At 37.1% G+C, this 15457-nt stretch overlaps 1 protein-coding gene across 6 annotated transcripts in view; it reads right to left on the reverse strand.

Annotated features, from left to right (window-relative positions):
• Positions 1-15457, reverse strand: part of OSBPL6 (oxysterol binding protein like 6) — a 101740-nt gene that overhangs the window by 54376 nt on the left and 31907 nt on the right. For all 6 annotated transcript variants that reach the window (XM_032114180.1, XM_032114183.1, XM_032114184.1 and 3 more), the window contains exon 2: positions 2861-3092. In XM_032114180.1, the coding sequence (XP_031970071.1) occupies positions 2861-2962 (102 nt within the window). In that variant the 5' untranslated portion in view covers positions 2963-3092. The remainder of the gene's footprint in view (positions 1-2860; positions 3093-15457) is intronic.

A 15457-nucleotide genomic window follows, 5' to 3' on the forward strand; every position in this document is an offset into this window, starting at 1 on the left:
ATATAGCTAGCCTTTTCAGAGTTTTATAAGGGATAAAAAACAGGAATCTCCCTTGTCAGCATAGCCCACAAAATAGGCTATCAGAATTGCACTTTTTATGCTACCTTTTGTACGAAGACTCTTCTTGACAGTGGAAGTGACAGGTTTTGTGCTCTGCAACAGTTCCACACTAGGAAAATCTGCTGCTGCTCCCTTCTGAAGTATTCCTTATCAAGGGTACCACAACTGCCTTCCCACTCTATTCAACTAAGGGGCTAAACAGAGCAGGCTGTTTCTGGGCCTTCTACTGTCTAACCATCCAAATTAAACACGGTTTTAATGAAAATGAATGACAAAAATCTGAAATCACTTTCTTAGCTATTGCTGGCTTCATTAGTCTATTCATTTATCTATTGCTCAGTCATGGAGCCTGAAAATTGGCAATGTCAAAGCTTTTGTCTGCTAATTCTCTTAGGTGATGTATATTGTACAAATAAAAAAGCTACAGTAAAATACCAGCATTATATACAGCACGACATTTTCCACTCTCCCTGAAATGATTTCTCATAGTCATGTTCACACTCATTCAGCCTCCTGCACCATAATTTATTGGGAAACTGTTCCATAATTGCTGGTATGACTTTGACAAGAATTATATTATGAGAATGCTTCAGTCATTAACCATCCAGAAATAGCCAGTGTTATCCTGACATATGACAATAAAAGCTACATTGGCACTTCATCCAGTCATATCAATTTCCATATTCATCTATATTACCAATTTAGGAAGGGTGCTTTTCTACTAGCTGCTCTGAAGAGTCCAAGGAGGCAGCAAGACACAATTTTAAAGACTTTTCAAAGTAAAATCCAACAGCCCCTGAACCAAAATTCCATAACCCCTAGCTATCATTGTGTTTGGGCAAAAGCCTATGGAAACCAAGACATACAAATAATACCACAAGCAAAGAAATAAATTTAAAATGCAGTTGTTACACTGGATGGTAGGATGAAATGGATGTTTTAATGTGTCTCCATGCAGAGAGGAAATGTGCATGCTCCTTTCCCTGGATGTAGCACCACTGCACTTCATGCCGCGTTGCATGCTGCAGTTCTTTCTGCAGAAGAAATTGCTCAGCCATTCATTCTCCCACCTTTAACACTGAAAGCACTAAGGCAAAAAAGCAAACGCCTCGGAGTAGCCCTTCCAGTCCACATTTACATGCCTAAGTACATCGTTAAGCATCATCACACTTTATGGGATCCTCTGGATGCATCACACCATCAACCTTTATAGCATTATTTTAAAATCATGCTTCACGTTTCCATGATCAAATATGGACCTAAAGTTAAGCATCCATTTCATTATGATGACAGGTATACCTTGCTCTGTACCGTTGCTATGGTAACAGATATGGTAGCCATTAGATTTATGGTAAAATGTATTCCCAAGAGGTAAATTTGGTTTTTAATTCCTAGTTGCATGGTTATGTCAAATTACCTAATTACAAAGAAAACTCAGATAATATGCTCTTAGCTGAGACCAGCAGCTCCTGAGACTCTTGCATTTGCCTTCTTTGGGTTTAAATGTAGGAGATAAAATACACTGATGCTTTAAAAAAATGACGTCAAAATTCTTGCTCCAGATGGAACTAATGAAAAATTAAGAGGTTATATCCTAACCAAGACTTAATTAATTGAATAAAGCTATCCAAAATCCTGTACACTATGAAAGGGAAAATATTATCACCTGTGAGAAAACACTTTTTGGATTTACTTAAGCAATGGAAATTATTTAAAAAATTACACACACATTTCCTGCCTGTTATTAACCATACATCAGAATTCTTCTCCTGATTTAACATTTTAAATGTACCTTGTGGTGAGATTGTTTACATTCAAAGCTGTAAATTTTACAGTTTGCATTAAAAATCCTCAGGCTTCAACATTTTCAAAAGAGGTAAGGGAAAAAACTTCCTCAGCAGCAGCTGAGAAAATAGTATCAGAGCTGCCAAACAACTAGCTGAGAAAATATTCCTAAGCCGTTCAAGTAAATGCATAGTACATCAAATTATTTTAATTTTTTTTAATTATTTGCCTCTTTTCCATGGATCAAATTTCAAAATATGTTTCTGTTCTAACCAATTTTTCAGTATCAACCTTTTCATTTGTAAAATATACATGTAAGAACATATATGAAATCTAGTGGATAGCTCTGATACTTTCTGAAGTGCTCTCACTGATATTGTGGCCAGATTGTACAGCCAGCCCTCAAAAACCCCCATTTAATTAATACAGTCTTAATCTCAAGCAGATCCTGGAAAAAAGATGCATTACATCCACATAAACAAGAGTCTCTTAATGGAAGTCTACCACAACCAGACTAGTACTCTATGAGGTAGTACAATCAGGGTTAATTTGTAGTAAAAAAAATAATATTTAAAACGTTAGGTGTTTACATAAAGGATGAACAAGATGATATTTAAACTGAATTACCACCTTCTAAAGTGATAATGCATCTCTGTTGTTAGATTTACAAAAAGAGATATTCATAGATGACACAAAACAAATTTATGTAACAGTAGGTTTCTGCTGCCAAAAAAATCACTTCCCAAAAGACTTCAGAGCATGTTTCCCACTTGTCCATGTGATTATACTTCCTGTTCCAGTGCTGTACATAGTGCCCATGTTGTTTTTAAATCTTTTTTAAACCACTTTAGAAAATGGAAGAAGTAAATTCAAAAACTCAACAGTTTTTGGCTGTAGTGATATCATCCAATGCTATAAGCAAGCAAATCCAGAGCTAGCAAGAACTAACAGCCACATGACAGGAATAAAAGTATCATCCCACCAGATGTTACAAACAACTAGAGCATTTCCTTACCTGCCTCCTGTCTCTCTGAGACGATGACGAGGAGGAGGCACTTCTATGTGATGGAGTGGATGTTTTGTGAGCTGGAGATATACTCTTCTCCTCTGAACTCATCTTTGCAGCAAACTTGTATTAATGATCTTGTGCTCTTATCACTCATGTACAAAAAGGCAAGGGATAGTCTTCTGCATCCTTCTGTTTCACAGTTTATGGACAGCCGAAGAGGAAGTCAGTCTCAGCTGAACTGCACCGTAATAAAGAAAAATGTGAGAGAAAGAGTGAATGAACATACCCTCGCTCCAAAGTAGCTCTGCAGCAAAGGAATCTGTTGACTATTTAATCCAACACATCTCCCAGTCTTTTACTCCCCTTCCCAACAACTACCCAGTACAAATACAAATGCGTTGTTCTGCCTTCTCACAGAATATGAAAAAAGTAGTATATTATTTCAAAAAACCCTAAGGAAAGGTTTAAGTAATTTGCAACAATTGTCAGGCAAAGTTTACAAGTCCTTGATAATGGGGCATTATCCTGCATTATATCACAACATTATCAAGTAACTCCTCAGGACTTCCCTTAGAGCACAGATACCACTGAACACCCCATTATAATCAGCCCCTTGTAAGAATCCTGCAGTTAGATTAAGGACTCTTCAAGTATTTAAAAACCAGGTCCCTCTCTCAAAGGTGGTGCCCTCACCTGCAGTATCAAAGGCTTTACTGAGGCAGGGGGAGTGAGTGGCTGGGGGGCATGTGGCTGCTGGCCAGGGCTCACCCACCCCAGCGCAGGGAGCATTCCCTTTACTGTTTATTCAGCCACTGCTAGATACGTCACTGCTTTACAAATACTAGAAAATTTCTCTCACTTGTTTCTCTCCACCCAAACCTTTCATTTCCTCCCACAAACAGAACAATAGATACTTAGAGCAGCACAGAGGATATCTGTGTTAATAAACAGTCAAACACTACCTGTCAAACCCCATCAAAATTCTGCAAGTACATCATGAAAGTCCAGGAATGGAGTTAACGCTTCTCCATGTTTAACAGATCACCGTGATCTTACTTCAGCTGATACAGCGTCTGATCTTCCATTAACCTTGGATAAAATTATTCTCTGAATGAGATGTTAGCTGCAGGCAGATGACATATCTTCTCCACTGCCCTCCTAATTTTGAAATAGTGCCCTTCCCCATTCGCTGTGATGACAGCACACCAAGGGTCAGCACAGCACAGCTAGCTGCAGATGGGTGTGGAGAAAGGTGCTGTCCTGCACCATGTTAAATCAGATCAGGACAAAAATACATTAACACTCAGACATGACTGCACACTCAAGAAATGATGCCATATTGAAGACAGAGCTCTAGCTTCTCCAGACACAATAGGTATCCATGCAATAAATCATCCTGAGCCCAGATACTCACACAGAGGCAGCTAAATAATTATTTACATTGTGCCACCAGTTTCTGAATACTGCACCCTAAAAAACATGCTCCTGCTAGAGCCAAGATCTGTGATGACTTGAAACAGACACCTTTTCTGCTTGCCGTACTAAGGGAAAGTAGAATGACTTCACTTTATTAGTTATCAGTACTTTTGCAAGTATGACTATCATCCATATCTTATGAATGAGCTTCAGTCTCCATCAAGGAGTCTCCCATAGAATTACAAATCCCACATATTACCCACAGAGTCCACACAGCATCCCAGTGACATGAGTGGGAGGACACGGCTGTTCCAACAGCAAAAGCTGCCCACATTCCCTGAACATCTTGGCAAATTCTGTATCCTTTTCAGGATGACAAGCTCCTGCTAGAAGAAGCCTAAGAAGATGGGTTAGGATGTAGCTGCCAAAGCCAGCTACAAGAAGACAAAAGTTTGCAGGAAGAAAGAAACAAGCTGCACAGCACATTTTTTTCAGAACTTCAGAGAGAAAACATAATGAAAATGAACCCAAAGAGAGGCTTTTCCTTCTATCCTAGCATACCAGGGACTGCTGGCCTAGTTTAACAGCATTTTCATACCCTACAAATGCATCAGGGAAATTTTAGCCAAAGAGGTGTACCAACAGGGATATCTCAAGGTCTATACAATGTTCATTTAAATAAAAAATGCAATTACAAAAATCAGAACAAAAATATAATCCTAGTTCACAGAGCTGTGCAGAGCACTTGAGTTATTTAATAGGAAATCTGCAGTCACTTTCAGCTATGAGGTCACTGAATTTTTTTTTTATCAGAGTAGCCTTCAGGCAAACGAAAATCAAACCCTTTTTAAAACATCTGATCTTCACTCAGTTGACTCATGTGGAAAAAAATTATATTTAGTAATAGCACAAAAGGACAGTGGTCTGGCACTTCAAGTGTGTTCTGAAGGCTGTCTGGAAGCAGTAGCTGCTGTTGTAAGAAGCAAACAAGCAGTACACAAGGAAAACAGTTCTCTAAATAGCTGCCAAGTCTGGGATTCTGTCAAGTATGGACTTTTTCTTTTGAAAGGTATTAAAAACAAAAGTAATGGCTTACACCTGAGCCAAGCTCCACAGTGGTTCTCTTGAACTCCCCAAGGACTAAGAGCTGAACCTAACCAACAACTTGTTCAAACCACGCCAACTTGTGACCAAAACAAAAATGCCACAAATACAAAACCAGCCCCCTTCACACTACAAGAAGCAAACGTTTCTTCTTGCCCTATTTCACAGCAAAAATAGCTTCAATACTAAACTACTATTACTTATATATAGGAATATATATAGGAATTTCAGTTCAGGAAGTGTAGTTCAGGGTTAAAAGTCAAAAAAAGACAACTGGAATATTTGAGAAATCATGCCATGTAAACAAACAAAAAGATGTATTTATACAACAACAACAAAAAATGTAAATCAGCAAGAGTTAGCACGGAGCTCTTTCTTATTGTTCTTGAACATTGAATTTGGATTCTTTCTATATAGCTAAGAGTCTATCTTCCAATTTTGGCTTAAAATTTGGGCATTAGATCTTTTTTAGAGCATGTTAGAAGGAATAAATTTAGTGGAAATGACATAAAGAGATGCCAGTCTCTCTGTAACTATGACTGAAGCAAACAATTAGAAACCTAATTTTTGGCCAACAAATTGAATTTACCAAAATGAAAACGATGCTTTTGAAACATTTTTCACAGGCATTTTCCATCAATCACTGGCAATTTTGCTATTGATTTCAATGGGAACAGAAGCAAGCCATATACCATGGTAGTATGTTTCTAGAGAGTAACAGAAAATCTAAAAACACATTCAAAAACTATGATGTTGGGATTTGGGTGAGTGGGGATGACCTCTGGTAATGATGCATTTGTTCTGATACTGTTTCTTGACAAGTACAGGGCAAATTTTATTATCCCTTTACTTCACAGCAAAAATATCTTCAACCTGGAAGTGTTTTAATCGATTTCATCAGAAATCAATCAGAAAAAAAATAATGACAAAGACAAGGGTAACAGCATTGGCTGCTGGTTATTAATTGCTGCATATCCAAGTAATATTCAACTTGTAGGCTGTATTTTGCACACACCAATTAAATCCCTCATAAACTGCTCAAAACCACCTGGCAGTTCAGGACCCTAAGTTGATTCAGCCCATCAAATGGGGCAGGGCATTGGCCTGCTTGAAAGCTGCTTTGCCGCAAGTTCCCAAGGCAGGGGATTCATTCATTGCTTCTAGCACACAAGAAGAGACAGACTGCCTCTAATGCAAAAAGCAGACACTGCAGAGAGGTTTTGGCCATCCAAAAGTATCAGTGGCCCGGATGGGAGTTTTGTCCTCAACTTCTTTTTATTGGCATCTCAACTATTTTGAATTTAAAACATGATAATTATCTACAGGTTCTGCAGTACATTGTCTTTTAAGTTTACTTATTTTTTATGTAAGGCAATGTATATAGAAAAGTAATATGCCCAAAGTCAAGGAGAGAGCAAGTCTCATAAGCAAAACATGCAGTGAGGCCTCTGATGCATAAGGAAAAATACCATGTGCCATGATTTTAACATCCTCCAGATGAAACAAACACCTATACCTAATTCTATACATAAAGGAATGCAAAATTACCGTACAGGAATGACAAAAAGAAATTATTTAAGAAATATCCGAAAGATTCTTTATTGTACAGTTAAAAAATCGTTTCTACTTTCTTAAATCTCTGGTATTGAATATTTCTCCTATAACTGAGAGCTATTCCACCACTTTCTTGCAGTTCATCCCTACTATACTTTTTTTAAGCTAGAATTGAATTCGAGATAGTGTTTTCTCGATAATGTTTTTGTGCTGGATTTCAATTGTTACAACTTGTCTGGGCCTGGGGGGAAAAAGCTATGGATTCCCCATTCCTCATGCTTTCTCTGCTTCAACTCAGATTTGGATATTCTTTACTATACAGTAATTTTTAGCTCATTTATTCTCAGTTCATTAGTGGTGTGGTTTGGGACTTTTGCCCCCACCCTCTGCTGTCTTAAATCAAGCATTAAACAGATCTAGAAAAAATTTCATTCTTCATTTCTTTTCTGTCCTCAAAGCGTTACTGTCTCTTTCTGTCTAAATAAACAAAGGAAAATTACACACTTTATTTTTCATATCAGAAACCATTCATGTTTACACTAGAGATATTTTGCTTACCCAGAAGTCCTGTTATCATATGAAACAAAATTATTTCAAACACATTAAAATAAATGACCAATCCACTACCAGGCTGTGGAGTGTGATTATTTTTATATCAATGTTAGGCTAAATAGCTTGAAAGACAAGGAAATGCTGAGAGCTACTTACTGATTTCTCATCACCTTATATCTTAGGTTACCATATGTTCGATTCAACATCCCTCCGAAGTATTTCCTGGAATTTTGTATATTGAACTGCTCAGTAGTATCAAAATACTGAAGGAGACACTGAATCGCCATATAAAAATTCATTACTCTTCATTTTCTTCAATGAACAAACTACAGGTTGCACAGATTGGCATTATCTGAAACTTCATTTTAAAATTGAGTATTTTTATGCTACTTGCTAAAATGTTAAAAAAGAAAAGGCAGAGGGGGAGGAATAAAATGGAGACAGGCTATTTTTACTAGGGTGGAAAAAAAATTTTTTGAATGACATGAGACAGTGTACCAGAGAGCAAACTGGGCAAAGACTTGGAAACACAAGCTGTATAAACCACTCAAAATAATTGGGCGACGCAGAGGAAAAAAGCAGTGTGTGGAATTGAATATAAGCAAGTTAAAAGGTAGGAATATTTGGCTATCATGCTTTACAAGCCTCCGCTGTATGGCAAGTCCACTGACACTGAATAGGAAATCTCTGTCCTGTCCCAAAATCTAAAAATTGTCCAGCAAGCCTGGGCAACTGCATCAACTGCAGCGTGGTTTGTGAAAAAGCTATTAGCAGAAATGACGAAAACATACAAATGCGGAAATTGCATAAATCCAGAGTTATGAATAAATGCATGTTGTATAAAAGATAAATTAACGTTCTCACTCGGTAACTCAAAATGAAGTCTGGACTCAAATAACAGACTGCTGTAATAAATGTTATGTTGCTTCTCACTCTGATTGAGTCTTTTCTGCAAGAGTGCCCAGAATACTTCAGAGAGTGTTTAATATCTTGTGTGGTATTGGAGTAATTTGAGAAGACAATTTAGAGCGCTGAGATGAATCTTTAGACATAAATGAAACAAAAGTATGCAATTGTCACTGGCATTCATTCAAGCAAAACATTCAAACTGATCAGGGGCTGCTTTTCACTTGGGAAGGAAGAGGTTTTCTGTGATGCTGTGTGGCTGGGTAACAGTCATTCGATATTCAAGCATTCACTGAAGGCCAACCTTTGTTCTCATTTAATGAGCAATATGTAACTGCCTCTTTCCCTCTCCACTGCTGACCTTCCATGCAGGAAAATCATAACCACACTTTTGTTACAGTACAGGAATGTTGCAAACACAAAAATATAATGGAAATAAAACTTCCCAATGCAGTAGCAAAGTTGTGGTGATTTAATAGACCACTTGTGGGAAATAAGCAATTTGTCATTTTTCTTTTTTAACAAATAAGAGAACCAATCCCTTTACAGACACTATTTGAGAATGAGCCACATCACTTTCGGAAGGTATCAACTTTTTAAGAAAAGGTTTTCATTGATTCATTTTAAGTTTTATTTGCAGACCTCTGAGCAGTGAATTCTAAATCACTGATTCAAAGCTAGCAAAACAACATTTGATCTAAGGGAGCCACTAATGATTTATTTTGAGGTCCAATATTTATAAGTAGGAATAAATGAGGTGCTACAGGAAAAATGGGAAATCTATATAGCACTAAATGATTTTTAAGGTAGAAGATATCAGAATTCATATGACTGTGTTACCATTGCTCTTTTCAGGTATCCTTATGAAAATGTACTTACCTATTCTCAGGCATGCCTAACAACCTTGGCATATGCAAAGTCTCAATCTGATATTATATACAGAAATGCCTACAGTGTCTAAATACTGCCATAAATCATTCTCTATCCCATATTCAAGATGCTCTAGATCCTGCCTATAGCTAGGAAATGAGTCCCATGCAGCATTATCCCTGGAAAGGAGCTCTGATAAAGACTAAGCTGCTGCACTTAGCCCAATTTGCAATTTCCATGATCATGAAATCATTTAGGTTGTAAAATATCTTTAAGATCATGTCTCAAGACCTTCAACTCTATGCAAATGTTGCAGGCTTGGAAATAACTGTCTGGAAAGCCCAGTGGAAAAGGACCTGGTCAACAGCCAGCTGAACATAAGCCAGTGTGTGCCCAGGTGGCCAAGGAGGCCAGTGGCATCCTGGCCTGTATCAGGAATAGTGTGGCCAGCAGGATCAGGGCTGTGATCATCCCCTTATACTCGGCACTGGTAAGGCCACACCTTGAATCCTGTGTCCAGTTCTGGGTCCCTCACTAAAAGACAGACATTGAGGCTGTCCAGGGAAGCAGTGGAGTCACCATCCCTGAAGGTATTTAAAAGACATACAGCTGCAGTACTTGGTGACATGATTTAGTGGTGAACTTGGCAGTATTAAGTTGTGTTTGCATTCTATAACCTCACAGGTCTTTTCCAAATGTAATGATTCTGTAGTCCTGTAAATGGCAAATTATACTGATCAAATTGTGAGCAGCTGATAATCTGCCTGAGATCATGGTGTTGATCAGCAGCCTCTCTACTGCAGGGTGATCAAGGCATGCAGTCAGCCTTTCTCCTACAGTCACTTCACTGCTGGGCTTCAGCAGAACTCTGCTATCTCGCGTTTGCTTACAAGGCTTACTGCGTGGTTACATGTGGGCACTCATCTCCTTCACCTCATTGATTACTCTGTTTGCTAATTTAGCTAAATCTATAACTAGACATACGCAGTAGCAATGCAGCCACTAAACTCAACTGGTAACAACCCCAAGGGGTTTTATGTCTTATTTCATATGAGGATAGACAAGAGCAGCACTTACCCATCTTACAAGCAGTTTCCTGCAAACTCTTTCAAGATTAAATAGTTAAGTGGTTAAGACACAATGTTTATGTCAATAAGAGCAAAGTCTAAAGTAGCACTGTCCTTAATTAGAATACCACTTCTTCTTGACTGATTGATATTCAGTAATGCGGTGAAAGTAATGGAAAAAAACCCCCGTTTTTCATAGATGTCATGTTTTACAGCCCTACATTTCACAACCTCCCATGACAAGCATTTGCTGCAAGAATTATCAAGGAAATTAAAATGAATTAACATGGTGTTTCCCAAAAGAGTAACTAAGTTTATTCAATGAAGTGGTTTTTAAAGCCCTTAGGCTTTGTTTTTGGTGCTCAGGTTAAGGGGTGGTTTTAGTTTTGTGGTTTTGGTGTGTTGTTTTTTGAGGGGGGCAGTGTGCAGGTGAGAAAATCTTGTCAGTTTTTAGCTTTTAAGGTCTACTTCAGTATGTAATCTCTACATCTTACAGAGCTTATTCCACCGGAGACTGCAGTACCAGCAAACATTGAGACACAATTATTTCATGTCATCCTTAACAGAACATAGTGTGCCCCAACACTTGGTATGATTTCTTTGTCATTATAATTTTTTTCCTGAGCAGCTAGTCCAAGTATGTCTCAATAATATAAAGACTAAAATCAGTATTAAGAAAATCACTTGCATGGGTATATATTTGTGTAAAATACACAATTATGAGAGACTTCATCAAATAGATGGATGAGGTCAAAAAACAGATAATCAGATTCAGACAAGAAGAAGACAGTACAACATCTGCCTTTTCTATTTTCTGCTTGCCTACACGATTAGGCAGGGCTTCCTTCCCTTCCAGAGGCCCCAAAGCATTCATAGCAATTAGTGAAGTCCCAGTATGTCCAAACCTCCAGTTTCGATGACAATTTCAAAATAAACCCTCAACTCATTCGCAGCCTCTGAGGATTGCCTCACTAGCTGATGCGATCCCAGGATTTTCATTAGGAAATCTTTGTTGTTCCGTGTTCCTCAGGCTATTACAGTAATAGAGCACTATTGATTTGTATGGCATGGAAATGTTTTGCATAGTACAGAGTCAGCATTATCAGCCTCTGTCATATGCATTTGTAACAGACTGCTGTGAGCAGAGGGTTCAGTGTGTACACAGATTCACAAATATATAAATACAAATGTGGAATATATACCAGTCAAGCATTAAACAGGAAAAACTAACTGACGGACATTACCATCCTTTCCAGACACACCTAAATCTAGGACATCTTTTTCAAAAAAAGAAAAACAAAGAAAAAGAAATGGAATACATGCTATAATATCCCTTTTTTAAACTGAAAATATTGGTGGGGAATTTTTCATTTCCATCCAAACTTTTTCAGAGAACCACATTTTTCAATTAAAAAAAAAAAAAGCCAAACATTTTAATCAAAACTCAGGAAGTACTTTAAAGAATGAAACGTTTTCATGCATCCTGCTTTTTTTCATGGGAAAAACCCTCAAAATTTTCAACAAGCTCTTAAAAAAAATAAAAACCAGAAACCATTTTTTTCCTTATTTTAGTAATTAATTTTTTCTTTACCACTCAGCAACTTAGACAAAAGAAAAATATATTAGAACCCTCAAGACACTTCAGCTGCTTTTTGATGAAGTCTCAACTGAACAGTGATCTATAGCAAAGAAACTAATTTCCCTTATAAAAGAGCTATAAAATGTTTTCACAAAAATTGTATTAATCTTTCAGAGCATGGGAGCCTAAAAGTTTCTTGTGACCCTTGAAATCCATGTTGTCTGGCTGCATTTTACTGCCATTCATTTATTAAGCTATCTCTTGTTTCTCTGAATGTTTTATTTCCACTACCACACAAACATTGCATTTTTGCAATATGTTTCAAGGCTACCAAGTAAAATTTTGATTCACAGCAAATTAAGAGCTGCCTGTTTTACTGATTTTGAACATTATCATCATATGTTTGTAGGAAGAATATAAAAAAAAAAAAATCTGCTGTCTCAATATAAATGCAATGTGTTTATGGGAATGAATAAAAGACATTAATTGATGGAGTTTGATCAGGTCATGAAGAACAGAGAGAGGAGACACAAAACTGGCAGATTAGTCAGAGCTTCCACAATCCAAGGTTTTTGGGGTGCTACATGGAAGGTCACATCCAGAATCAAAAATCAGAATGCAATTTTATTCTTAGAAGTAATTAGCTTGACAAACAATAAAGAGATCACAGCTGCACAGGATAATACAGTTAATGGCTTATACATAATCTGGGAAATATTGAGAAGGAATAAGGAGGCTGTATTGCCTCTGTGACTGCTACTAAATCACTGTGTCCAGTTCTGCTGTCAGCGTTTCAAAGACATTCACAAATGGGTTCAAGAGAGAACCATAAGCATGACCACATGATTGAAAAACATCGCTACTAATAAAAGATTTATAGAGGTCAATCTATTTAGTTTGTCAAATAGAAGATTGAAGTGTCACTGGATGACAATCTATGGCCCACTATATGGGGGGGAAGGAATTTATTGTTAGAATTCTTCTCAAAGGTATAACATAATCTAATCGGAAAAAATAGAGAGATAAATACATGCACTTTAGAAAGAAACCACACAGATTTATAATGGTGAAGATAATTAATACTGATAAAATACACTGAGGATTACAATGGGTATTTGTGCAGAGGTATGAGAAGACATTTTCAGATTCAGCTGGAATTTCCAAGGTTTGGAGTTTTTTAAAATATATTCCAAAGCTCAGTCATCACTGCTGATTTGGAAGAATAAATTCATTCTGGGCAGCCTAATGACCCATTCCATGGCAAGAGTTCAGGTTAGACTATAATGCAGCCTCTCCCTCTCCACAACTGAAACCAACCAAGAAAAAACCAAATCAAAACAGAAAAAGAGAGAAAATAAAAGGAATATTTTTTTTCCTTAATTCTACCTCTGGTGCACCCCAATAATCTTTCCACTTAAGGTTTTTCAATTTTATCCTCATATGTCACTAGGCATTTATTAAGTCTGATCTTTTGTACGGAACAATGTCAAATGTTCTTCAAGTACAGAGAAAGATAGATTCTGATCATTGTTAATATTTGTTTTTCTTACTGCTTTAAAGAATCTGACACATATGTTTAAAACCTAACTTTCCATGGATGAGCAGGAGCACATCATAAAGTATTTTTTTTTATCTCGTTACTATACAAATTTCTCTGCACCTCACTTGGAGATCTTTTCATTAGAAAGACAGAAAAGAAAAATAGACAATTATTGTTCATGGCAAAAAAAGAATACCAAAAATGTCTTGAGCACTTGACAAATACATTAGGAATCACAGACATGGCTGAAAAGACCCTGAGACAGAATAATCACTTTTGAAGTTCCTGCAAAGTCTAAGACACATTGACTGAAATTAAAATGAACATAAAAACAGGCAGTTGCTCAAAAGTAGTTTCCTGACAGAGCGAATCAGTGACAAAAAACCCCCCACAACAAAAACAACAAAAATCCCTTTTCTGCTAATGCCCAGCTGGTTATTTCTTGACTCTCTTCCATGAGGGAAACACATAATATTTCCTATCCTCACACTAAGTCCTGCACACATCATTAGCTAGATATGCTTAGTTCTTCCTACCTTTGAATACTAATCAACATTCAGCTTCACTGACAAAAACCACAGCGTACTCAAAAGTAACATTTATTTGTCATAGAAGAAACTCTCTACTTCTAACACTACTAATAATTTCAGCTGAAATTACACCACACTAAATTGCCTTTGCCTGTGCACAAAGCATGATCTGAGGACAGCAATGCCCTAAGGCACCTTGCACAGAAGGAAATAACTGAGGAGTTCTAGAATATTCTCATCACTAAAAAGCTCCATGTTTTCCATCAGTCATTGATTTCCCAAACATATTAAAGACAGAAAACGACTGCTAATATGCTAATATAAAATGCTATTTTATAATCTGATTATAAAACCAGAAGGGAGTATTGGAGTCATATAACACAAAAAGGACCAAATGAATTTTCCAGCTTAGCTCCTGTTTGAAATAAACCATATAACAGCAAATCATTCAACCCCAATGCAAAAGCTTTCACTGCTGTGAACCAACCACAAATCCAAAAAAGTTCTTGCAAAAATTAATTTTCCTGCATTAATAAGAATGTGCATATTATTTTTCTTTTAAATAGGTGTGAACTCAAGTCTTAGCCAAGAGCTCTTGTCAAACCTTTGCCTACTATACAGATGAGGTCTTTACAAATGCAAAATTTACTAGTGCACAAATACACTATTTTTACAAGACTTTAGGCACCTAACTTAAGTTTTCTCACATTTCTCAAAGATTTTTAGTAAGTTAAATGAAGTTTAGAGATGAACTGGCATAACTGAAAAACTGACAAACATTTTATAGACAGATGTGCAGGAAGACTTGTATTTAGTAAATTAAGAGGAGGGCTGAAAACTTGCTCAAGCCCAGTGGTAACTCCCCTAGTTCCCAGAGCAAAGTATTTGTTTATACAATCTAGACATCAATATGATGATTAATCATATTGGACACTGTAGCAAACATGGTGGGCTTCAACAGGATATTGGACAAAAAGAAAAGTACAAAAATCTTTGGCCACGATTAAGTTATACATCCATAAATTAGCAAACATGCCAACTGGCAAGGAACCATCCTTCCCTCTTAACACAAAATGCTGCTATTCTCTTTGAGCATTTCTCTACTTACACTTCCCCATAAGTTGGGACAGGACACATATGTTTAGTACCTTTTGGTGTCTTATAGAAAGCACCAAGGTTCGTAATGCCCAGCTGAAAACCCTGTTTAATCTGTCTAGAAACAACTAGCCTTTTAACACTTCAGTAAGTGAAGATCATTATTGCAAGACCTGCTGGGTTAGCATCACTTGCAAGACATGAAGTTAGTTTTCCTCTACTTGACACACAATAAACCATAATATGTACAACAGCAGGCAAGAATAAGACTGAGACACTCAGATGGAGCTACACAGTCTGAAACAGGCTGTATAAAGCTCAATCAATTGAGAAACAGGCTAATTTTACACGGGCTAGAGATGAGGGCTATTCTGTGCTAATGATCGACAT

This window comes from Corvus moneduloides, chromosome 7, assembly GCF_009650955.1.
Source record: "Corvus moneduloides isolate bCorMon1 chromosome 7, bCorMon1.pri, whole genome shotgun sequence".
NCBI lineage: Eukaryota > Metazoa > Chordata > Aves > Passeriformes > Corvidae > Corvus > Corvus moneduloides.